The 26,309-nt window shown below is 46.9% G+C and overlaps 1 protein-coding gene across 1 annotated transcript; it reads right to left on the reverse strand.

Moving 5' to 3' along the window:
- Nucleotides 1-4,773: 4,773 nt before the first annotated feature.
- Nucleotides 4,774-25,638, reverse strand: RAE1 (ribonucleic acid export 1). The gene is made up of 12 exons (XM_058562424.1): nt 25,492-25,638; nt 22,716-22,812; nt 22,031-22,135; nt 20,110-20,202; nt 15,118-15,204; nt 14,011-14,097; nt 13,820-13,891; nt 12,717-12,824; nt 9,485-9,591; nt 9,325-9,400; nt 8,552-8,746; nt 4,774-5,212 (listed from the first exon to the last, which is right to left on the reverse strand). The coding sequence occupies exons 2-12, from the start codon at nt 22,803-22,805 to the stop codon at nt 5,126-5,128; spliced, it is 1,107 nt and encodes a 368-aa protein (XP_058418407.1). The 5' UTR covers nt 22,806-22,812; nt 25,492-25,638; the 3' UTR covers nt 4,774-5,125.
- Between the last annotated feature and the right edge of the window lie 671 nt (nt 25,639-26,309).

The raw sequence follows: 26,309 nt of genomic DNA on the forward strand, positions 1-26,309 counted from the left end.
CACACACACACACACAAACCAAATTAATCAGTTTCATCAAATGTCTACAAATGTAATACCAGAGACCTCACTGTTTAGTGTTTCAAAGATTCGTCAGAGAGCACTTCACTTTTGAGCAATTCCCTAGTATTCAAGGTGATCGTTAAGAAATTATTGCCAAATATAAATTAAATACTGCCAAATAATTTTAGAAGTAAAACATGGGAAAACATTTTTCAAAACATTTGCAGTAAGAGAATGTGGACTTAGGGTGGATGTGGGTGTGTGTTAACATGTGAGGTGCTGAGTGGGGAGACCTCCAAATGGCAGAGGGCCTGGAGCAGCATCATCCCAGAGGACACATCCCGAGCCGGTGTATCACATCTCTAAGAGCCACACGCACAAAACTATGATCAAGTGAAACCACTTTTTTATCCAAAATATCATTTCAAGGTGTAATTGATATAAAAAATGAGACATGTAGATTCTTCTTTTAGTAGGGTCTTTGAAATCTGCCGTGCATTTTACGTTTACACGTCAATTCCGACTAGCCATCTGTAGGCCTAGAGCAAAGTTACTAAAACTCGTCTTCAAACGGCCCTGTTTGCCACCAGTACCCACCCAGGATGGAGATTTGTGTTTCCTAATCTTTACTTCCCAAACCAGGGCAGGGATGAAGCTCAAGGGCAAGGGGGTGCCCAGAGTCCCCCACACCGCAGGAGCAAGGCTTCAAGGACCCATTAGGGAAACCGAGGGGGACATTAAATTCTTAAGTAGAAGAATCAGGACTTTGACCTCTGAAAAACTGTCACCTTCTGAGTTTCCCAAGGAGGCCATCAATCTTTCTAAAGATAAAAGTGTATTATTTTAGAGAATATTCTTCTATGGGACAAATAGTCCCTCCATGCCACTTTCCAGCTGTTTTACAAGCTTAGTAACAACAGCTAACAGAGAGCCAACATTCATTTCTTTTAAGAAGCCGCGTCCCCGAAATTGAGTCCAGAACGTGTCCCCATCCTGGCATTGGAGCCACTGGCGCCATCTGCTGGCCACAGCGCCCCACCTGCCCCGGGGCATCCTTGGACAGATAACCAAGATCTCCAGTCTGTGGACATTTTTGTCCCCGCAGGGCCCTGTGGGATAGGACACTTAACAGCAGTGGCAGCTAACATCTGAGCACTTATAGGGGCCAGCAGGGAAGCGCTGTGCAGGCGTTAGCTCTGAACACTCACATCCATCTTCTGCCATAGCTACTTTTACCGTCTCCCATTCTACAGACGGGGTCGCTGAGGCTCAGCGAGGTTTCAGTCACAGGCTCGAGGTCGCAGAGCTGGTGAGTGAGAGCTGGGAGCTGAAGGCAGGCAGTCTAACTCCGGGTGCATGTTTTTAACTACGATGTTATATGGGTATTTCAAATGGCATATTATAATCCATATAATTACCCCTCCCCTTTGGGGGAGAATGCAAGGAAATAGTTATGGCTAGTACTCCTGGCATTGAAGTTATTGAACCTCGAGAACTCATCCTAAACCACATAAGCAGTAACAGGGACAGAGGGAGTCCCAATCCAAGGTATTAAAATACATAATGCGTAGATACATAGATACACATGATGGAAGCACGTCACGCAAAACGAAACCCACCGTTACCGTGTGCCATATACTGGAATACATTCTGTAGTCTTTGGTGCTCCATTTAAAAAAAAAAAGCTAGTTGCAACAACTACAGTCATTTCACAACCTGCAAATGGGTCGTGATTTAATTCCGAAAATGCTGGCTTAGATGTTCCTGCACGTATTCAAGGGCGTGTGTTTGGTTCATTTCTTACAAAGCCCCTCCTTCAAAGGAAACTCAAATTTGGTTGAATGAAAAAAAATTATTTCCCAAATCACCCCCAAAATGGCAGATGGGTTCTACCAAGTCACCTAGAACACACAGAACAACATCACCTTAAAAGAATTTCCAGGGCCGGCCCCAGGGCTTAGCGGTTAAGTGCGCGCTCTCCACTGCTGCTGCCGGCCAGGTTCAGATCCTGGGCGCGCACCGACACACCGCCTGTCAGGCTGTGCTGTGGCGGCCTCCCATATAAAGTGGACAAAGATGGGCACAGATGTTAGCCCAGGGCCAGTCTTCCTCAGCAAAAAGAGGAGGACTGGCATGGATGTTAGCTCAGGGCTGATCTTCCTCACCAAAAAAAAAAATAAAAGAATTTCCCAGTGAGGTGTGTTTGCCCCTGAAGATGCCTTTAGGTGTACGTCTTAACTTCCATTGTATTATTTCATGACTCAATTTATTGCTTTATTTTCACTGGATTCATTTTTATGGTTACTTTCTACTTTGGGCAAAAGATTAGTTTTCCATACTGAATTTTCTCTCTAAAATTACGGCAGTGACAAATTTATTTTTGACAGGCAACTATGTTTTTAAAAAGTGGATCAACTTAAAGAAAAATAAGCAAACAGTGAAAGCGGTGGCTGCCTGTGCCCGGGAAGCTGCACCATGACCGCCCTTCACACCTGGCCGTGCCCCTCACGTGCTGGAATTGCCATTTCTCACACTGACGGCACTTACTCATTGTAGGAAGCCGGGCACTCGTGTGTTCTCCCAAGTCCCGCCCATAGCACCCTCTCGTCCAGGGCCCGTGACGGAGGAAGCCACCCCTAGAGTGGGGCTGGGCAGGCAGGGTTCAGCAGGCCCCCTTGACCAAAGAGGCCTCTCGGAGGCAGGCTCAGATACGTGCGTGCACTCGGGCACACCCAGGCAGGCCCGCAGACGGGCACGCACTCAACACCACATTTCCACGCTGTTTCCAGTACCTGTGCCCCAGAACACGGGTCAGACCACACACGACAGGAGCAGAGAAGCGCACCTCCCTGTACACAACCCCCAAACCCGCAACGACACGTTGTTGCAGCATCGTCTCCATATGTGGTCCTCGCCCATATCGGGTCCGCACCAAGAACGCAGCGTTACAGACAGGGTGGAGAGAGAGTCTGCCAAAACCTAATGGAAACACCAAGCAAAACGTTCACTGTAAAATCTAGATGGTAGATATATGCTCACTGGAAAACTCCTCCAACTCTCCTGTATGTTTGAAAATTTTCATAATAAAATGTTAGAGAAACATAAGTGAACAACATAACTTGTCTTCTCCATGAGGTTTATCTAATCCACTTTCACTGGTACTGGGTGTACAGCAAATTGTTAGTGGCAGAATGACTTGACATTTATCAAAACAAGAGTCAAGACTACACCTGTATCTTCTGGAACTGGAAGATGCCATCCAACTTATGAATACCTATTGAGCACCTACTGCATGCAACATACAGGACTGTGCCTGCAGGACGATGAGGTTTAAGAGGAAGAGCTCCTCCAAGACTCCACGTGCCTTTTAGGATACATGAAAACAAGCATCTTTAGAAGTCTAATGACGCCAGCCAATCTTTACTGGCTCGTTAGCAAACGCGCAGCGGCCTCGAAGCTCCAGGTGTGGGCAGGCGGGGAAATGAGCCTCGGCCCTGTCTACCCGGATTCACGTGCAAGTGGCAACACAGGGCTCCCCGACTCCTGGTCTCTGGCAGCCTGAAGTCTAACTTGGACTTAGGCAAATGTTTTAAATTTGCAATTACAAAAATGATCCCCTGGTAACGTGGCAGGGCCCCATCTTGGAAAAGAACACCCTGAAAGGCTCGACTTGGACTCACCATTTTGCGGTCATTTTCAACCACAGCCAGTCACTAGCTTGTACAGAGAGTAATGAAACCATGGCTCAAGTCGATAAATCCATTCCCACCGCCAGTGAAGCTGACCACTGAGATAACCAGCTGGCCTCTCCCCTCACGGCCGTCTCTGCCACCTGCTGTACCATCCCACACACACAGAGCATAAAGCCACAGGGCTGGTTCACAAAGGGATGGGGAAATCAGCTGTCAACATAAAACTTAGCTGTTAACTTGAAAATTCAGATTTCTTTTTGTAGTGCACCTACTTTTTCTCTCTCAGAAAATAACTTTTCAGGCTAAAAGATAGAGCCAAAGAGTTAATGGGTCTGAATTCATTTGTGATCAGACTACCAAAGAATTTAAACCACTGAGTGCAAGCAATCTCTTCCAGCAGAAAATTTTATTTCCATTGCTTTTTATGAGCAAACACATTTTACACTATTATCAATACGAGATTTCCACACTCAGCAAGTTAGTTACACACTAGCCCCAAAAAGTAAAGCATAAGCAGCATTTGGGATCACAGGGTAAAAACACAATACACAGACTACAAGCCAAACGTTAAGGTGAATTTCATTTTGGATACTTACCAATCAGGAATTTTACATGAAATAAAAAAGCAACACCTCAGAACTACCACCGCTGGGGGCACGAGTGAAGAGCACTTCCCATGCAGGGGACCGGGGCTCCAACCTGAAGGCCACAGAACATCAGCACATGGGCCTGGTCCAGAGGCCTGGCCCTCAGCACAACGAACATCCCCGTGTCAGTCACCAGGACACCTGCCCAGCAGAGCCGAAAAGCACTGGGCATGTTCAAGACAGGAAAGAAGGAAGCCAGAGAAAAACACACTCTAACTCTGCCCGCCAGTGCGTGGAGAGGCTGCTGCTCGACCGTCCACGCGGAGAAAGACTCACAGCTCAAGAGGCCCTCCCTCCTAAGGTGCAAGACTCCTGCACTTCCCAAAGGGCGTCTGAAATCACAAATCAAGACCCAGTGATGACGCTGAGCAGGACGACCTCTTCAAAGATTACGGGGCAGGCAAGGGGAGAGACAGAAAAAGGAGCTAGTAGACAATTTTCAAAACATTTTATTACAAAATACAGTACAGGTTCACAGACGGCTTCCCACTGTTCTCTAACACGTACACTGCTGAAGGAAGCACTCACGACACCTGGCAGTCGCCCAGAAGAACATCACCTCTACCGTGTCGTCAGTCTCCTTGGAGTTACAGAAGGAACCTGTAACAGGCAGTGGAATGGAGACGGCCAGTCACCTCGGCCACCGGGCTCCCGACCGCTCCACGACGGCGTTGTTCTCTCCCGGGGCTGAAGTCCGTGTCCGTGGCTGACAACCCCCCAGAAGCTGGGCCCCAACTCGTCCAGAGACGAGAGAGAGCTCTGCAGCCCAGGCGCCTCTGGCCACTACTTCTTGTTCCTGGGCTTCAGCTCTTCAGCTGCGTTCCGCAGGAAGATGTAATTCTTCTTCTGGGGATTATAAAATTCATGTCCCTAAAGGGGAAAAAACACAATCATCCTATTAATAAAAAGCACAAGTTAGCATTTTGTGGGACTTGCTGTATGCCAAGTCCTGTGCTATGTCCGTGAAGCATAAACTCTCCAGGGGACAAAAACAGGTAGATGGAAAGAAAATCACAAGTTAAACAAAAACGTCAGTCCTCAGAGCAAAGGTTAAGGGCTTGGTAGAAAGCTGTCTTCAATGTCCCACTTGGAGGATCTTTTACATATTTGTCTTTTCCGAGTCGAGACTCTTTCTAACCCGCCACCACTTGAATGCCATGACGACGGCCCTCAGGGAGCGAGGAGCTTAGGGAGGGCGCTGCAGGACTGTTCTGACTGGAGGTTTCTCAGGAGCAGACAGCTGATGGATGACGTCACAGGGACGAGCCAGCCCACATGACGGAGAGAGAGGAGTGGAAGTGTGCGTGCTGGTGGTGTGCCTGCTCGTGCCTGTGCTGCGGGGGAAGGAGGCCTGTCTTAACATCTGGGGAGCCTGAAAAACCAGGATCACGCCAGACGATAAAGGGCTGTGAACATCAGACCGAGGCCTCTGAACATTACCCCACGAAGAAAAGGAACAGCAGCCACAAAGGTTGTAAGGGACATGACAGATTTGTGTCTTAGGAAGACAGCGGAGTGCAGTGGGCAGGGCAGCTAAGTAGGAACCTCAGGTGACCCACAGGCCTGGAACAGGGAGGCAGGAAGGGCCTCTGGCTGCACTCTGCCACCTGTACTGCAGTGACCTGTTTTATTTTCACCCCTTGACAGACATGCTGAGATGGTTCTAGAAGTTTTGCTCAGTGGTGACCATTAATTCTCATCATGATACAAAGTGCAGCTTTCTGAACGGTTATGTTCAAGCAGCAAGCTAATAATACTAAGCATATGCGATCATGAGTTCATGCTGGAGATACTGTCTTCAAACTAAGAACAACAGAAAATTCCTGAAGCAACTTTTTCAAAATTAAAATGATCATAATTTAAGTAACTGCTACTGTGAGTTGACGTTAATTGCTCAGAAGAATTCATTTTGAGCAGCCTTCCAAGCAAAGAGCTTTCTCAGTTCTCTCAGTTTACCACTAGTTTTTCTATCCTTGCTATGCATAGAGCCCTGAGTGGGATGTAAGTTAAATGCAGAGTTTTAATGCAGCTGCAGGCCGATCATGTGACAAGGAAGAGATCCACCAAAGAGCCCCATGGGGAAACTGAGGCCTCAGGCCACAACCTGGCTCCAACCCCAGCCAGACAGAACATAAAAGTGCACTCTTAGCAAAACTGAGCACGTGGGTCCACAGGTGAATGGATGAACTGTGATAGATCCACACCACGGAACACTACTCGGCAGTAACAAGGAACGGACTGTGAAACACTCAACAGCATGGGTGATCTTCAAAATCATTAAGCCGAGTGAAAGAAGCCAGCCAAAAGAGAATACATAGTGTACAACTCCACTTACATAAAACTCCAGAAAATGCAGACTCATCTACAGCGACAGAAGGTAGATCAATGGTTGGGGGAGGGAGGACTACAGGGATACACAGGAAACTTTTGGGGGAGATAAAAACGTTATCCTGACTGGTGATAGTTTCATGAGTATATACAGAAATTGAAACTGATCAAACTGCACGCTTCAAATGTGTGCGATTAACTGCATTTCAATTATAACTCAGTAAAGCTGCCTAAAAAAAAAAAAAGCTCATGTAAGCAAAAGCTCAGAGCGAGTGCGCACACTCCCAGAGGCCAGCGCAGGCGTCAACAGCAATGTGCTGAACGGGCAAGGCGCGTCGCAGGAGAGTGGACAGAGCCCGGGAACCGCCCAGCTCTTCTGAGAAAAAGAGAGAATCAGAGGCGACGCCAAGAATTACGCCCCAGGGACCGGAGGACGCTAACTCGAGGAGGAAGACGGGAGAGGCAGCAAGCCTGGAGGGTAAAGGAGAGGGTGGTGGGAACATTAGCTGGATTTGCATCTCCTGAGCTAAGGGACTCAGAGGACCCCCAGGGCCGACAACCCGTCAGGACTGGGAGACGGGAAGAAGAGGGGAGCGAGGCCAGGAGCCCAGTTAGAAACTGTACGGGCATTAGTTTCTGCCGGAAGAGTCGGGGCCTTGGGAACGCAGGCGCGCCTGGAAGAAGTCCACGGAGCACCAGCCAGGTGAGGCCTGTGCTAGCAAAGCAGGGGGGCGAAGAGCAGCCAGAAGCAGGAATAAACCAGCAACAGAACATCAGAGAAACTGAAGGAGACAGCTTTGTGAAGGAAGGAGGAAGGGAGGGACCACGTACCCAACACAGACAGAAAGAAAGCTACTGGACTAGACGATCAGGCTGTAAGCCAAGGAGACTGACGACAGTTCCAGGAGGCCAATACCTTGCAGCGGACTGAAGGGGCACAGAAGGTGGGGGAACAAAGACGGCAGGTGTGAAGCACTCATCTAACAGGAAAGGGGAATAGTTTTTTAAGACTTGCCATAGAAAGTGTGTATGCTCACCAATGGAGGGAAAGGAGCTAGCGGACACGAGAGGAGAAAGTCTGCCAAGGGGCAGAAAAGAAGGGAATCTCCCGAGGGAATCTCGTGAGGGAGGTGGGGGCAGGCGGAAGGAGACCAGGCCAGAGAAGACGGACACGTGTGGAGATGAACGGGAAAGACACCGCGAGGCGAAGCCTTTCCGGGTGAAGCTGGCGACCTCACCAGTCAGGAACCCGGGCAGCGAGGGCAGAGCATGGAGAGGTCTAGGAAGCTGCCCGGGGCAGGGGGCGAGGGCAACCAGGGAAAGATGAAAACGGTCGAATTCTCCAGAACCAGCAGCAGAGAAACAGCAGGCTGGTCCACAGACCGTGCTCTAGCCAGCAGTCTGGAACCTGAGTACCTGAGTCTGCTCTCTTCACCATTATGCTGAGATGCCTCAAAAACGCAGCCCGGACCCTGTCAGCCCCTAACTCCCTTCCCCAAATAACAAACAAACAAAAACCAACGCCTTGGGCAAAAGCTCCATGACCTGGCCCTGCTGTCCCCTCCAGCCCCAGCCCCTGCCTTGCCCCCTGCACTCTCCCCCAACCACTGGGGCATCAGTGAACCCCTACACTCTTGCCTCTGCTTTACCACGCGCTTCCCACGGGCCGGTTCCCAGGGGAAGGCCCGACCGGTGTGACTCCTCTGAGTCCCCCACCCTGCAAGGGAGGCCGTGCTGTTTCCCTCCGCAGTGAGGTGACGGTGCCCCGCCCAAGGACACACAGCAAGTCTGGAGAAGAGTCTCGACTCAAGGCCAGGCCTCCCGACCCCAGAGCTTGGCTCTGCCGCCTCAGAGCGCCCACAGCGGGCCGGGAACTCTCACCTTCGACCAGTCGTAGCTGGAAGCATACGCAAATATGTTTCCATTGTGATTGAAGCAGCAAGCCGATATCGGTTGATCTAACTGTTCCGAAGTTTTTAGTTTTGTTCTGGCATCTTTGTCCCAAAAGCTGAATCTACCATCAGAACCCACAGTTGCAAGGGTGCCGTGAACAGGATGGAATGCGATTCCATTTACCTGCAGGGATTGATGTGCATCATGAGAAGCAGAGATGGAAGATGGAGGGGAAATCAGGTTTTCGCCAACCTGTGCTCCCTCTTTCAGACAGAAAACCAAACGCCCGTTCCTGAGCCTGGCTGCCCCCTGAGAACGGGGAAACCAGCCACGCTTCCTGAGTCACTCGCCCACCCAGAAGTGAGTCTCAGCTCTTGTTGCGAACACAGGGCAGTAGAAATTAACACATATGTAGCTAGTGACACCAAGGCGTGACCCTAGGCAAATGCCTTTTCTTTTTTAGCTAACAGCAAGTTCTCAGTCTTAGCTAAGTGTGTAAACTGTCTACCAGCATTCATACAGAGGTGGAAGACTCTCCTCAAAAGTCCTAAGCTTGCATTCAGAAACAACGGTGACAGAACAAAGACAGTCAACAAGTTCATAAAAACAGAAAACTGAAACCTATGGCATAAGCCATTTATCTCCAGCCCAGAAGACACACAATGACAAAGTGATCTTCTCCGGTCCCATAATGACTCAGCTGCCACCTCCAACTCTAGTTTCTAGATGTATTCTCAAGGTTCAAGTTTCTAAAAACATACCGCATAGATGTCCTGAGGAGCTGAAGTATTGGTTCCGTTAGATCGATGGCACTTAAAGGTAAAGTTATCTTTGGCACTGAAAAACAAAGGCCCAACTAAGTTTTCCTTCCTTAAAAAAAGTCTCAAGTGAAAATGTGCAAGCTGATCGAGTCTCACTTACGGATTTGGGGGGTTGATGTAGTGAATAGCAACTCTCCCCTCGATACTGCCCAGGGCAAAACCAGTCGGCTTGTTCTGTTTGTCTTTAAAAATAGCCACACATCGATGCTACAAATGGAAAAAAAAAAAAAAGTATATTATCACAGTATAAAATGTAAGATTTCATAACTAACGTGAAGTTAAATAATTTTCACCTCATTTTTGGGTTTTAGAAGAACCAGAAACGTATTTCTCAAATGTGATATTTCTGTTCCTCCAGTCAGCGTCATTTTCTAGCTTTTAACCGCTGCTTGTACTCAGCCACACGACTTTATGAATGGACTGCAGACCAGGTGCTGCTGTCTCGCCGCTGTTCCTGCTCAGCCACCACGAAGGCCTCGCTGTCACCCCAGCAGCGCACGTGCCTCTCCGAGCCCCCAGTTCCTGGGCAGACCCTGGCCCTCTCGTGGGGAGGGAGGAAGACTGGTCACTGTGGTTTGTAGCCCACCACTGACCAGGTGGGTGCCCTCCAGCCAGTCACCCCACCCTCTGTGCCTCTGCCTCCCCAGCTGGACAAGGGAGGCAGTGTCACCTGGGGATCACGGGGGAGCAAGGGTCAAGCGGGAGAGCGGCTGGGCCAGCACCTTCTGAACTGTGGACATGCTACAAGAAGGGAGACACTGCACTTGATCCAACACTGAGTCTGAGGGGCCCAAAGGAGGGTCTCCTAAACTCGACAGAAAACCCCACAGAAGGAGCCCAGGGCCCAGCCCCTGGGCACAGGAGCAGGGGCTGGGCCCGTGTGAGTCCTCGCCTCCTCCTTCCAGTCAGGATACCCTAGCCTAACCCAGAGGACCACCCGCTCTGCCCAAACTGGACATTTTGGCTTCTGTAAGGAGTTCAGGGGGTGCTGGGGCCAGATCAGGGCCTGGGGGCTAAGCCATAAAAGATACCGGTAAAGAGCAGTTTCAGTTAGCATGATACTTGCTAGAGTATGCGAATTTCCTAAGTAAGTGGAAAAGTGTAGGCTAGTTCTATTTCTGTACCATTTGCCTTTTTCTGTTTTTTCTTTGAACAGCAAGCACATTACTTTTGTGAGTAGAAAAAGAATTAAGGAAAAGAGACAAAGTCTCTGAGTTCTTAGAGGTCAGGAGGAACCACAGCCAGTAAAGCTGTACCCGCTGTGCGCAGCACAGGTTTCATACCCGGCACCCAGACCAGGGACCGCACAACCCCATGAGGCTCGATTGACAAGACCGCGACTGCACGGTGGCCCCACGCACAGGCTGATGGCACTCCTCAACAAACAGATGGCCAGAGCGCCTGGCATGGGGCGACGGGAGGTGAAGCCAGGCCAGACTAGGTTTTACCAAAGAGTTTGGGATTTATCCAAAAGGAAGTGAGGAGTCAGTGCTGGGTTTTAAGCACAGGTATGGCAAGATTGGATGTGCCACTATAAGAAAGAGCCCCCTGACTCGTGTATGCAGAATGGACTGAAGAGCAAAGATCTAAGCTCTTACAGTCATTCAAGGAGACGTGGATTAGATGTGGCAGGAGGAAAAGAGAGAAACGAACAGATTCCAAAACATTTGCAGGGTAGAAGTGAGCCTAGAGATTAATGAGATAGGAGAGGAGAAAAGGAGCAGGGAGTACAAGGATGACTTCTGGATTTCTGGCTTAGACAACTTAGCAGGTGGAGGGCCCATTTAATGAGAGGTGGAGCACAGGGCGAGGGGCAGCTGGGGCGGCAAGCAGGAGCAGGTTGAGATTGTTTGCTCACTTAGCAAATATTTACAGAAGCCTCTATACGTCAGGCCGGCTCCAGAGGCTAGGAATGAGGCAGCAACAAACACAAACAACAATCTCCACTCTCACTGAGTTTACATTCTAGGAGGCAAAACAAGACAAAGAGAGTAAAATATATATACAGTACTGGGGAGAGCAGCCAGGGAGAATCCTGAGAAGAGGTAACTGAGTCAAGATCTGCAGAAAGTGGTCCCACGTTTGATGTGGGACACTGTTGGGTTGAGATGTTGGGAGACATGTGAAGGAGCTGTCAGACTGTGGGTGTCCTTGTCGGGGGCAAGAAGTCAGGTCTGTTGGGGATCTGAGTCTCCAGCCCACAAGAGGTACCTAAGCGATAGCAATGGATGGGAGATGAGATTTTGCTTATGTAGGGAAGGCAATGACCAAGGGAAGACACCTGGGGAACCTCAACATGCAACAAGAACCTCCGAGGAAGACGAAGCAGCAACCAGAGAGGCAGGAGGCAAGAGGCTAGGATAACAGAAACCAAGGACAGAATGTGTAGAACACGCAGGAACAGTGGTATGGAACGGCTCTGTTATGGTCAGATGAAGTCTGATCAGTATCCACTGGAACTACTGATGAGGAAGCCACCGGTGGCCACGCCAAAAACAGTTTCAGTGGAGTAACGGGGGCAGAAGTCTCCACGGAGGAGGGTGAGAAATGAGTGGGAGGTAAGAAGCTCATGCAAGACGCCTGACAGCAAAGGGAAAAAGGAATTCAGGTGGTACTGGAGGAGGATGTGCGGGTCAAGAGAGGCTTGTTTTTTAGGATGAATTAGACTTGAGCATGTTTCAGTGCTAACGGAGAAGTACTAAGAAAGGGGAGAGACCGAAGATACAGGAGGGAGGTGGGTGATCAATGGCATAAGGTTCCTGAGAAGGCTGGAGGGCATGGAGCCCCACCACAAAACTGATTCTGCCTAACATGAGAAAAAGGCAGAGCAAGACGCAGGCTCACGCCAATTTCCAGATTCAGCAGGAGGAAGATGAGGAAGTTCCCAACCATTAGCTTCTCTGTCCTCTGATTTGATTTGCTGAGACAATGGCTAAAGGAGGGAGAGTCCAGGAGTCTGAAGAGAGCAAAGAAGATCTAGGAGTCCATGACAAGTGGGAGACTGAGCTCAGGGGAAAAACCCAGTAACTGTCTGGGCGTGATGAAGGCATAGTCAAAGTCTGAAGCTATGAATTGACAATGGAACCAATCCATGAGATGTGGAATTTTATTCGAGAGCATTCAGCCATCCAGGGGGATGTCTGGAGAGGACAGGTAAGCCGGATCATCCAGAAATGCAGAGTACTTACTCACTACACATTTGTGTTTGTATCCTTAAATCCATCCCCTCTGAAAACATTGTAGGCCTCTGAAAGCACAGCTGTTCCCCATGAGCACGCACTGACCGCATGACGGGTGCTGAAGACACCCTCCTGATCTGACCTATGCCTCACCTGATGCTTCAGTGGAGACTCGATCCTCCGGAATTCAGAAGGCTGGTTCTCTAACTGGTAGACAATCAGGCCCCGCTCCGCAGTTGCCACCACGGCCATAGGATAGATCTAGGGAGAGGAGGAAAGCAGAGACGTGCCTAAAACGAAGGAGTGTGCTTTTTTACACCAAAGCATTAGAGCAATGTTTTTAGAGCCACAAAAATAAGTCCGAATTTTTTTAAGTTTAAAAATCCAGTGATATCAACGTTTCGTGAAAACCTAGAGAAATCATATTTGAAATTAGAACATTCATATATTTTCAAAAGACTTGTTTTTTAAAACCATAATATATATGAATATTTAGAAAATATGCTGAGGAATGGAGAAGAAATGAAAACCACCTACCCCACCCCTCCGAATGATAACTGTTGTTAAGATTCTATTTCACTCCAGTCTTTTTTCTGAGCATTATACATGCATATGTGCACGTGTATGTTTCTACAGAATTCGTATCCTTTACTGCAAGTGTGTAGTCCAAGAATACTAGTAGTGACAGTCTAATACGCCCTAAACGAACCTACCACAGGTAGGTCTGACTTGTTCCCCCACTAAGTCACCTCCAATGTTTCACTATATTACACAGAACAAAGACCATTTGCATCTTTATCTTTTTCATGATAAAGTCCTAAAAGTGGAATTAGTGGGGCAGTTGGTACAAAATTTTAAGACTTATGACTAAACAGATGGAGAAAGTCCTTGAGTTTCTCTCCCACTCAAGAGACAGTCCCCAAAGATCTAGTATCACCAGCACAAGGTTACTGCCAGGTCTCCTACACCACAGCATAAACGTCATGTGCTGATGGCATGCAGCTGATCCGCATATGCTCAACTAACAAGTGACAAAAAAACCCAACAGTGTTTACTAATTCTGGAATAAATGCAGCACAAAAGTCTCCCAATGTAGAAGATGACCGAGGCAAGCTGAACTATATCCCCCATATCTACTGTTAAAGTTCTAGGGATTTTAGATTACCCTCTAACTGAAAGATGTCATAAGGTAAGAGATGTTTGTTTTTTGTTGTTTTTTTTTTGAGAAAACAGATACTAAAGTAGAAATTCCTTACCACGTCGGCACAGTAACACCTTTCAGGGAGCTGCAAAACCATCATAGGATTTGATGACCGTGTATCCCAAAACTGAAAAAAAAAAAAAAAAAAAGCTGCCAGAAGGTGACCCTCCAGAGCTAAAGCACAAATCGCATAAGAAAAAATGTCAAGCCCGGGCAGGTGTGCAGTCCCTCCACAGCAGACTATACCTTCAGAGTTTTGTCCCAGCTCCCGGTCATCACACAGCTGTAGTTGGGTGCTTTGATCCAGTGTATGGTTTTAACAGGAGCATCGTGCTTTCAACAAGACAAAACCAAAACAGATCAAGGTAAAGGTAACAACATGCAAAACAGCTTTAGTTCTAGAAATTCAAAGCGAAGGAACTAACTTAAATATTGAGGTCATACCAAACAAAAACCAAAGGATTATTTTAGCCCTTCCTCATGACCAAAATATTCAATTTAACATAAGAACATATATCTACCTTCATTCTAATAAACTTTAGTTTGATTTAACCCATAACTAACTAGTATGTGAGAGGGAAAGTAAGCCTCTCCTTGAGGGGAGATGTTCAGAAATAACTAGTAGGAACTCCACCACAGTTTTATTTATTCACTAAAGTGACAGGAATTAGGAGGTTGAGGAGATGCATCTAGCACACAGCACTGTGATCTCAGAGTATGTAATACTTTTCTGAAAATGTTTCAGTGTCAAGAGGCCCTTCCTCAGAGTCAGACCCTCTGGGTCTAGGTTCTCTGAGCTTCATTACTTCTGCCCTTCTTAGCAGCCTTCACACCAGAGGCTGCCTGTGGTCCCTGAAAGGCTATAAAAGCTCCACGGATGCGTGGAGTGTCCCTCCTCCTGCACGTCCCTCCCTTAATGATAGAGCCTGGCAGAGAGCAGGCATTCGATAAACACTGGTGGAATGAACGAGTGACCACACACAGCTGGAACACGGCGAGGGCGAGCCACACGTGGGTGCTGGAATGTCAAACACGCCAATGTCGAGGACCACCTGTAACATTTTCGTTTATAGATTTTAATGTCACTAACTCCTTATAACACCATCCTCACCTACACATATATGGAAGACCCATGACAGAATAATCTATGAAAAACTAGTAAGAATGAGAATGGTTATAAAACTGGTGTTATTTTTGTACTTAAGAGGTTTCTGGTATATTTAAGTCTAATTGATTTGGTATAGTCAAACTGCATTTTTCCTACAAGAGAGAATTATTACAATTATAATTAAAGAATCATCACACCCTGGGCCCCAGCCGTGACCGCCCCTCATGCAGAGTAAGCTTTATTACCTGTGCAATCTGTATCGCCTGATTACTGTTGAGGTCCCACATTTTGGCAGTTTTATCACATGATGCTGTAAATACTTTGCTCCCATCCTAAAATAAAATGGAGAAAATCTGGCATTCTAAGAAAAATAAAATCTCTCTATGTACATTTAGATATTAGGTTGAACATACTGAGGCAGGTTTTGCTTTGCAATTTTTATTTTTCCAATTATTTGGGGGCCAGTGTATTGCAAACTATAATGTCATACATAAAACACACTGTCAGCTCTATTTATTATTAATTTATTTTTCTAAGAGATAATACATGAGCAGGATAAAAAAATTTAAACGGCACTTAAAAAGTTGTATCATGAAAACTACGTCTCTCTCCATCCCTGACCTCTCACAGCAGCCACGGCCACCACCATATCCTCCAGGAACAGCCTTTGTACAGCATCTATCTATGTGTATTACCAGGGACCACTTTAAAATTTTTTTCTTATTTTCATCAATTTCAAGTCTTCCCAAAAGTTGCAAGAATAATACAATGAATACCCAAAAACTTATTACCTACATTCACCAACTGTAAACATTTTGTGACATTTACTGTATCTCTTTCTCCGCTCTCTCTGTACACAAATATAGATATAATCGTTATTACTTTTGTTCAGCTCAATACCTAACAGCATTCCAAACGCATGCAATAAAACTACACTAATATACAATAGACATTGGTCCTATGTAAACTATAGCTTAAAAAATTAGCAGTCGTGTAATGGTTTTTAAAATAGTCACACACAGAACTCATAAAGTAGGTTAGTCAAATATGAAGAAGCACAAGGTAATTTAAAACAAGAGAAAAAGTACTGAATTGAAAGTCTTGCCCAGTGGTCAGCACATATTTTTCTTAAAGGGCCATACAGTAAATGTTTTAGTCTCTGCAGGTCAAAAGGTCTCTGCTGCAACTCCTTAACTCTGTCACTGCAGCTTCAGCCATACATATTATATATAAATGAATGAGTGTGGCTACGTTCCAGTAAAACTTTATTTACAAAAATAGGCAATTGGCCAGATACGGCCCATGAGCCATGGTTTGCTGAACCCTGGCCTAGACCATTTCATTTCCGGTTCCATAGCTCAAAGATTTACCACCATCCTCCCTACCAAAACCTTCTTCCCAATTAAAATCACCAGTTCTCCACCTGAAAGAAGAGATAAAATCTGCTTCTCTACTAAAGAAGTTATAAGGATAACTCCACAAATCCTTGAAAAGATACCAACATCTGCATGAAGGCTGAGGCTGAGGGCAACAGCGGCCTCTAAGTCTCATCACAAAATGCCGATCCCACCAGCTGTGATTAGCACTATGGAGTGGCAGCACACCAGATCCCAGGGGACAGACAGATACAGAGGCTCATCTATCAAAAGGCCTGGGCAGAGAAACAACATTTCTAAGTGCTCCCCACCCGGCTGCTCTAAGGTCTACCTGCTATGGCCACATAGTGAACTGTGTCCTTGGACTGCCGAGGAATCACCTTCACCAAGTTTGGCTTTTATGCCTCAAAGGTAACTTTGGCTCTTTTGTGCTTCTGTGTCTTTTACCTGTGCTTTCCTCTCCCAGAATGCCCTTCCCACCCCTCCCAGGCTAGCGTATAGTCTTCCTGTAAGCCCCCAAGAGGCAGGCTGTCGAGCACATGGGCTCTGGAGCCAGGAAGCTCTGGTCTCAGCCTTTCACTCACTCTGTTCCCTCAAGTAAGTCCCTTAATCACTTCCTGACAGGCACAATGCTAGTCACTTTAAGTGGATTTAATCAAGTCATCACCAATTTCCACTATCCGAAATTCTTATTTGTTTCTGAATGTCCATCCTAAGAGACCATGAGTTCCATGCGCACAGAACTTGCCTACCTCGCCTACTTTGATTTCCACTATATCCCCAGGGCTTAGCATACAACAGGTGCCTGATAATTATTTGCTGAATTAATGGTACTATTGATTGTAATTTTTATTACCACCTTCATTTTATAAGTGAGGAAACAGACCCTGGGAAATTAATAACTCAGCAAAGTCAAAGAGCGGAGGAGATAGAGCCAAAATTTGAACCCAGGCCTGGACTGGATGAGACAATGCTTGAAAAGCTACAGGCAGGTGGTTTACTTTTAAGATTCAGCTCAATTCTTGCCTCTTCTGTGAAGCATTCATGGTACCTTCTCCCACTTCATAGCTGCTTTCTGTGTTCCTCCCACCCAGCCCCAGTTCCTCCTGCTTCTCTCAGAACTCAGCTCACTCAACAGAACTCTTCATTCCCATGTTTGATTCCTCCACTAGATGGGCACAAGCTGGAGAAAGGAAACAGGCTGTACACATTTCTGTAAATACCAACAGCCACTCAGTAACATTCGAGCAACAGAACTCCTGTATCTGTTAACTCTATTGCTTACCACACTTTATAAGAAACTTTACGATTCTGATCTGTTATCTGATCAGTAAAGACAGGCAAAATAAATTAGAAATATTTAAAATCTATTCAAGTTGCGACTTTTCCACAGGTAAATTAAAAATAAGTTGTATCTGTAATAAATGTGTCACTTTTCAAACTATTCAAACTATTATTAGTCTCATAATAACCCCATCAGATGTATGAGGAATACATTTTTCAGATGACAAAAAGGCCTCAGAGAAGCCTATCACAGCTAGTGATTAAAATGGGAGCAACTGTGGCTCCTAAATCATCTCAAGATATTTATAAATAGTAGAATCATTTCTTATAAGCTAAATAACATCACATAAATGTATGGTGCGGTTTAAAAACAGCGATGTAGGGGCTGGCCTGGTGGTGCAGCGGTTAAGCGCAGGCGCTCCACTTTTGCGGATCAGGATTCGCAGGTTTGGATCCCGGGCACGGACCAACGCACCGCTTGTCAAGCCATGCTGTGGCAGCTTCCCATATGAAGCAGAGGAAGACAGGCACAGATGTTAGCCCAGGGCCAATATTCCTCAGCAAAAAGAGGAGGATTGGCAACAGATGTCAGCTCGGGGCTAATCTTCCTCACCGAAAAAAAAAAGCGATGTAAAATAGTTTGGTGTTTCTCATGAAGTTAAACATATACTTACCATATGACCAGCAAGCCCACTACTAGGTATTTACCCAAGAGAAACGAAAACTTACATTCACAGAAAATCCAGCACACAAATGCTGACAGCAGCATGATTCATAATGACCAAAAATGGAAACAACCCAAATGTCCTTCAGTTGGTGGACAGTGAACAAAAGAATCCACGCAGTGGAATACTACTCAGCAATGAGAAGGGCAAACTGCTGACACCACCTGGAGGGACCTCAAATGCAGGATGCTGAATGAAGCCACACTCAAAAGGCTACACGCTACAGAACCCCATTTATATGACATTCTCGCAAAGGCAGAACTACCGGGACAGAAAGCTCATCAGTGGTTTCCAGGGGCCGGGAGTTGAGGAGGATCTGACTACAAAAGGACAGGAGGAATCTGGGGGCTGATGGATCTGTTCTACATTTTGACCACAACTCTATGCATTTCTAACAACTCACAGAATTATACACTAAAAAGGTTCAATTTTACTGTTTGCAAATCACGTCTAATAAACATGACTAAAAAAACACGCACAAGGCCTGGGAGGGTCCTTGAGGCTCAGCTTGCTCAGCATCGAGGAGCATCTATCTGCCTGTGCCTGCCAGTCCAGCCCTGTGTTCTCACGTCTGCCGGGTTCAGCACAGGCAGAAGCAAGGAAAGAAAGGCTGGGCTGTCAGCGCCCCGGCTCTTCCTTTGCCGACTGGGCGGGCCCTTCTAGAGACGCAGCTTGCCACAGGTCCTTCACCTTCCCTGCTGGCTCCTTGGTACATGGTCCCTTGATTAAACTCTCCTCAATCGCCCACCCCTTCTTGCAAAAGAAAAAAAAAAAGCTCAGAGCCGAATAAACCTGAAAACATTTACTTATACTTCTGATGTTCAGGATTGGGTGGAAAAAGAATACCAAAAAACCAAAACACTTCAAAAGTCTAATACAGGCATACCTTGGAGATACTGTGGGTTTGTTTCCAGACCACTGCAGTAAAATGAGTATCACAATAAAGTGAGTCACTTTATGTGATACGCACTTTATATGCACTTTTGGTTTCCCAGTGCATATAAAAGTTATGTTTACATTATGTCTAAAAACAATGTGCATACCTTAATTAAAAAAAAAAACTTGAGGCCGGCCCGGTGGCACAAGCAGTTAAGTGCACGCGCTCTGCTGCAGTGGCCCAGGGTTCGGATCCCGGGCGCGCACTGACGCACTGCTTGGCAAGCCATGCTGTAGCAGCGTCCCATATAAAGTAGAGGAAGATGGGCACAGATGTTAGCCCAGGGCCAGTCTTCCTCAGCAAAAAAAAAGAGGAGGATTGGCAGATGTTAGCACAGGGCTGATCTCCTCACAAAAAACAAAAAACTTTATTGCTAAAAATTGCTAACCATCATCTGAGCCTTCAGTGAGTCGTAATCTTTCTGCTAGTGGAGAGTCTTGTAAAAAAAAAAAAAAAAAAAAAAGTATATCTGCAAAGTGCAATAAGTGAAGCACAATACAATAAGGCATGCCTGTAATGGAAAAGGATTAATTTTTTCCCTAGGATTTATTTTCTGGGATAGTCAATTGCTAATTTTAAAACAACACAGGCTCATGGCATATTTAGAGGTATGAAAGGCTTCAAGATATTACCTAATCCCTTGCTCAAGGAAACATGTCAATAAAATGATGGATTTTTTTTATGCAAGAAAGGCTTTCAGAGAGATTAACTAAAGCTAACATGACGAAAGTTAACTGACTACATTAGGAACATCAATAAACTACTATATTTACATTCAGAAACTCAGAATTTGTATAATGTGTATACATACATGCTATTTGCGTTTCGGGTTACATGAGAGTAGAAATTCATAAACATTCTGAATTACACTACACATTACATAGAAGAAAACATTAACTAATGAATGACTCTTACATCACTCCAGCAGACGTCGAGCACAGGCCCAGTGTGCATCTGCTGGGCTTTTGGAATAGTCTGTCCACTGTCCTGAACCTCCCAGCAGCGAACCTAGAGACGAGACAAATTGATGCAAACACCAATTAACGGCATATTACACGCATTTAACGTCTAATACCTAATGGGTACAATTTACATGCACTCCTCACATTGACCTGATAAAGAATAAAGCAACTGAAAAGTACATGCAAGTAGCTATTTTCCTATTTCTAAGTCATTAAAATATACAAATTCTATTGCTTACACCCAAAACCACACGTAATTTTTTCACCACATCTACAAGATATGTCTGTCTATTAAAGTAGAATGTCATCCCTTACCAGAGAATCAAGACCAAGTGGAAACTGATCTTTCTTCTCTGAACACTTTACTCTGATTTTTTATGCCATCTTTTTCCCGATTATAAAAGTAATGCATTTTACTTAGAGATTTTATAATTATCGCAAGTAAAAATCACCTCAATCCCACCAGATAACACGGTTAACAGTGCAATGCGCTTTCAGCCTTTCTACGTACACGTATGGTCCTCAACAAGCAGATCAGCTGGTATCTTCACTTTCGTAATTGCAGTTTTTCTCACTTGCATTATTAGCCTATGTGCCCTTAAACACTCCTCTAACACTTTTTAGCAGCGAATCAAGTGAAATCTTTCCAGAAACTACATGTAGAAAGCAAATCTGCTCAACCATGACTACCTTCCTCCCCCTACTGTTCTCCTCCCCTCAGGGCCCCGCTGCCTCCCAGCAGCAAGTCAGCTTGACATCTTTTCCAAAAACTCTTAAAATGGTATTCCATCATACAGACATACCATAAATTATCATTGCAATTGAGTATTACAATTTTCAGAATTTTCACCAGCACAATGACTTTTTTAAATGAGGCAGTATCGGGCTGTGGCTCAGAGCACAGAGCCTGGGCCAGACCGCGTGGATTAGCATCCTGGCTTTGCCACTCACTCAGACACAGGACCCGGGCCAGTTACTTGACTTCTCTAAGCCTCACATCCTGCTTCAGAAGATGGAGATGACACTGAGTCCACGGTGCTTCAGCTCTTGCAGAGATTAATTCAGATAACGAATATCAAGTACACTATCAGAGAGCCTCCTCAAGTCCCAGAAAGGGAATCACTGAGACACAGGCAATAAACTTAAAGCTTTATGATAAATATTGCCAATTACCCTTCATAAGAGCTGTACCAATTTATATACCTACCAGCAGTGCATGTAACGTTTCAGCTTATCCTTGCTGACACCAAGTATCAGTTTTTTTCTTTTTGTTAAGTTGATAGAAAAAAGCGTCTATCACGAAATTTTGCATTTATCTGATTATGGATGTGGCTGAATGGTTCAAGTAGACTGTAACGGGCCACTTGCACTCCTTTTGTGAATTGCCTCTTCACATCTTTTGCTTATTTTCCTACCAGAACTTCTATCTTTCTTTTTGTACACTTTTTGACTTTTTTGGTAAGTATAATGTCAACGCAGGATTTGTGCTATATCTGAAGCTGAAAAAGTTTAACATACGCCTGAAGAACATCTTCAGGATGCCTAGAGGGAAATTTAGGTATGCCATCATAGACAACATTCATTCTCAATGAAGACTTCATTTGATTTGGAAATACACCTCCGGACACTGAACTAGAGTAGGAAATTTTGAGCTACGCATACGATCGTGCTTTCTTAACAAAAATCAGTGTAACAACAAGTGATGTCTGCCATTCAGGAGGGTTTATACCCTCTAAACTGATTTCTTCAGAAAAGCCATGAATAAGCCTTAACTCTGCTTCATTCACTTGGGAAAGAATGGAGCCAAAAGGAAAGCTAAGCCTGCCCATACAAAGATACATGACGTACAGAACATGCATTTAAGGAGCACTTACATCGTTAGCCCACGATCCTGCGATAAGAAAGTTTCCTGGCAAGGTTGGCGGGCTAAAAGATAGACAACCAATGCTATCATCAGGAGAGGATGTCACTTCAATATCCTGGGGGGACAAAGTCAACGTTAAAATGTGTGCATCACAATTTCATTCAAAACTGCTTTCTCTCCTTCTAAACACCTCATGGTGGACCCTCCTTGTGCTCAAGAAGCAACTGCACTAGACTTTCTTACTGTGATGAGAAAGGGGAGGAGTCAACAAGCAGGGAAAGTGCTAGCACTCCTGGGCCTGAAGCAGCACTCCCAACGACATGCCCACAACCATGTTTTCTAAATGACGCCACGGCAGTTCACTCCTGCCCCCAGGTGCTTGACCACAGTTATCACCTGCCTCCCTCCCTCACAGAAGTTCTAATTCAACAGTTGCGGGCCAGGCCCCGGGGAACGTGCAAGTTCAACAAGCACCTCAGGTGAATCTGGTGATCCCGAAAGTCAGGGAGAATAGGACAGTGGTCCAGGGACACACAGTTTCCGTGCACCAGTGTTCGAGAAAGCCAGCTAGACAAAGTTTCAGAGCTTTCACTCAAAAGGAGGTTCCCCAGCCATCCGGGTTTCTCCCACTGTCACTGCTGTGGGAAACCCCAGCCTGCGCTCTCTCCACAAACCCCGTGAAGCTTTCGTGCTACCTTCATAGGGTTGTGATTGTCTGTGGTTGTGCTGCCAAACATGCTGGTCCCGCTAGTTCCAAAACCCGAGGTGGTTCCAAACAGACTCATTTTGGCCCTAAAAAATAATAGAAAATGTTAAGAATAGGTCCTTTCTTAAGTAATAAATATCACTAAGAGGCAATATAAAGATGACAAAGTCACAGATGGGAAACAGAGTCTAAATGGCTTGACGTCAGGCTTCTCTTCTGAAGAGATCTAAATATATAATAAGCAGAGTGCTTATTTAAAAATTTCTAGGGGCCGGTGGCATAGTGGTTAAGTTCGTGCTCCGCTTTGGCGGCCTGGGGTTCACAGGTTCGGATTCCGGGTGCAGACCCACAGGCCACTTATCAAGCCATGCTGTGGTGGCGTCCCACATATGAAGTGGAGGAAGATGGGCAGGGATGCTAGCCCAGGGCCCATCTTCCTCAGCAGGAAAACAAGAGGTAGATTGGCCACAGATGTTAACTCTGGGCTAATCTTCCTCATCAAAAAAAATAAACTAACTTTCTATTTCAGCATAGTTTTTTATGGAAAATTGTAAAGATAAAGTTCTCACACACCCCACATTCAGTTTCCTTCCTACATGTGTCACCATTAATGACCCAGTACTGCCACATTACAGCAGAGTATTTCTCAGCCACCAGCTAGAATGTAAACTCACATTTTACATAGTTAGAGACACCAAGCTGAGCACCAGAACACAAGTTAACCAGCAGAAGGCCCCATCTTCCGGGTTCCCTCGTAGGGAGAGTGCACTTTCTTCTTATTATTTCTGCACTCGGATTTAGGTCAATATCTGCATGAAGTTACTTAGAAGTGCAACGAGTCCTGGCAGCGATTCAGCAACTTCTTTGCAGAAGTTTAAAATAAACTAATCCACACTCTGGGCTGCTTGAGTTCCAAAAGGTCTGGCATTATATTTTTGACATTTACCCAGCAAGAATCCCCCCACTCTGAGCTTCTTCCTGGGCACCTTAGTCTAGCAGGCACACCAGAGTTTGAACGGTGCCTCTGCCACTCCCCAGCGCGGGGACCCTAACCTCACCGGGCCTCATGTTCCCTGTTCTGCAAACAGAGAAGAACACCTTCTCCAGGACTGCCACATTTTCAATTCTGTCATTGGTGAGCAAATTCTCATACCCAGAAGTCTACCATGTCAAGTCACCTCTCCCAAAGGAGCCCAGTAGCTGAGTGACAGACTTGCTAACAAGAATGGCATCTCTAAAGAAAATAACACAGAATGGGAAAACTGCAAGGAATTTGGAGAAGGCATTTGAGTTTTCCAGCTTTCATGAAAACTAACCAAGTGCAGACATATTGGGTCAGAGCGACAGGTACGAGCACATTAACATCTCAGAAAGCAACTCTGTGAGACGACACGGTGCTGGCCGACCACCTGCGCCTCAAGTGTTAGCGACGTATCTGAAGCACCAGCTAACTGCACGAGCGAACAAAGGAACGACAACGCTTCCGCAACCAGAGGCCAGGAAGCAGCTGCATGGCTTCTGGCAGATTATTTAGCCTCACTTTTCTCATCCATAAAAAGAGTCACTAACATCCAGTTCACCGAGTTATGAGAACCAAGGGAGGACGCATGCAGCGCCTGAAACTTCTGTTCCTTCCTCCTCTTCAACCATCAAGTTGGGAGAGGGCATTTCTGCCACTACGGAGGAACTCAGGGGGAGAACAAGGGTCCTTCAAGTACTCATCAGCCTGCGTGGACCACACTTTATGCAGGACACTGGGAACCCTCAAGTACATCTCCAGCCCACCTAACCTCCTCTCCATCTCTGTCTCCTTGCTGGACCCCGGGCCCACCAGCTCTGATGACTTCCTTTCTGCCCGTGAGCACAGCAAGCTCACCCTGCCTTGGTGCATCCCCACCAGCTGTTCCTGCAGCCTGGCACAATCCGCCGTCCCCCAAACCTCCAGCTGTCTCAGTCTGAATCTTCCGGTGCCGGTTCAAAAGTGGCCTCCTGAGAACTTTTTAGGGTGATGGAAATGTTCTAAAAACTGCACTGTGGTGACAGGTACTGAACTTCCCAAACTCATCAAAACGTACACTTTAAATGGGCTAGACTACGTAAGTTATACTTCAGCACCGCCGTTAGAAGCATCTTTTTAAAGAAAGCCACCTCCTCCGAGGCTTCCCTGCCTAATTTGACAAAGCCAACCTTCCAGGACATCACTGCTTTCTCCACCCGTCACCATCAGGAATCTCCTGTTTGCCAACAGTCTCTTCAGCTGCGAAGGGCAGGGAGCCGCCTGGACTCTCCCTAATGGACACCCGGCCCCAGCGCGGTGCCTGGCAGTTAACAGACACTCGCCTGGGGGAAGTGCACGTGTATAATCAACACTCGGGGAGGAGACAGAACAAAGAGACTCATTCAGAGAGCGCTAAGGACAACGCAGGGGATGAGGCAGGAGCCGCGGGGGAGACTAAGGGCCGCCCTTCTGCGGAAGAACGGGCAGGGCAGGCTTCCCCGCGAAGCCAGACGTGGACCGGGCACGGGCAGAGGCGCAGACGCTGCCATCGGCTCCGCGACCCTGCCCGGTCCTCGGTTTCCCCACAAGGAGAACGGGGGGTGAGGCCCGAGGTGGCCCTCCCGCCCAGTCCAGCCCAGACATCCCCCCGCGGCCACGTCGCCAGCCCGGCTCGCGCCACCACCTCGCTGCGGGGCGCACCCCGCCGGGACCCGGCCTCGGCGGCGCCATGGCGGCGGGTACCGAGCGGAGGCGGCACGGGGCCTACCTGAGAGTCGCGCTGCAGTGGGCAGCCGGCGGCGGGGAGCGAGAGGGACTCGGGGGCCTGCGACCCCGCTACCACGCGGGGAGACGAGGGCGAGGGACCGCGAGCGGAGGTCCCGAGAGCCCGGGGTCTCCTCACGCCGGCGCAGGAAACGGCCCAACAGCCGCGAGACACGGCGCACGCGCCCCGGAGCCACTTCCTGTGTCGCCCGGAAGTCAGAGAGGAAGAAAAGGCTCCTCCTCCCGGGAGGTCATGGCACAGGCGCAGACACGCTATTGATGCCGACGAGAAGTCCTCGTGCCAGCAGTTTGCGGACTGGTCGAAAGCTGATGTAGCCGACTCAAGTTGCCGCGCGACCGCTTTGATAAATCCGCAGCCCCGGCTGGTGGAGGGTAGTTAGTATTGTCTCTTGTGAATTAGAAGTCTAGCAAAATTCTGATTACCACCAGTGTAAGTCCTAGGTCATCCTTGAGAAGCTGATGGGGCGCTGCTGAGTCCTGCCCTAGTCCCTCTGTTTGCAGACTTGGGTATCCTAAGCCATCTGGGGCTCCTTGGACCTCAGTTTCCAGCTGTGAAATGGGGATAATGATGCCTAACTTCCGCGGCTGTTCTTAATTAGGTTCAAGTGAAGTGACACGTGAAAGACTTTCGCTAACTGTAAGATTCCATAAGAATGTTAAGGGGCTGTTAGGACACACGTGCCAACTCCGAATGTTTCAGCTGGTTGCTTTTTTCTCCTTTCAGGAATGTGTGAAGGAAAAAAAAATGGGCGGGGGGATCTTCTGAGGTTGTGGTACCTACACTGGATCTTCCCCTTTATT

The sequence above is a fragment of the Diceros bicornis genome, chromosome 19 (assembly GCF_020826845.1).
Source record: "Diceros bicornis minor isolate mBicDic1 chromosome 19, mDicBic1.mat.cur, whole genome shotgun sequence".
Classification (NCBI taxonomy): domain Eukaryota; kingdom Metazoa; phylum Chordata; class Mammalia; order Perissodactyla; family Rhinocerotidae; genus Diceros; species Diceros bicornis.

Excerpts from the sequence above, each read along its gene's own strand:
- RAE1 (XM_058562424.1), bottom strand. The coding sequence starts at position 22,805 with ATGAGTCTGTTTGGAACCACCTCGGGTTTTGGAACTAGCGGGACCAGC. Across the intron at positions 22,136-22,715 it reads ACAATCACAACCCTATGAAG|GATATTGAAGTGACATCCTC; the intron begins GTAGCACGAAAG and ends TTGTCCCCCCAG. Across the intron at positions 12,825-13,819 it reads GGTGTTACTGTGCCGACGTG|ATCTATCCTATGGCCGTGGT; the intron begins GTAAGGAATTTC and ends TCCTCTCCCTAG.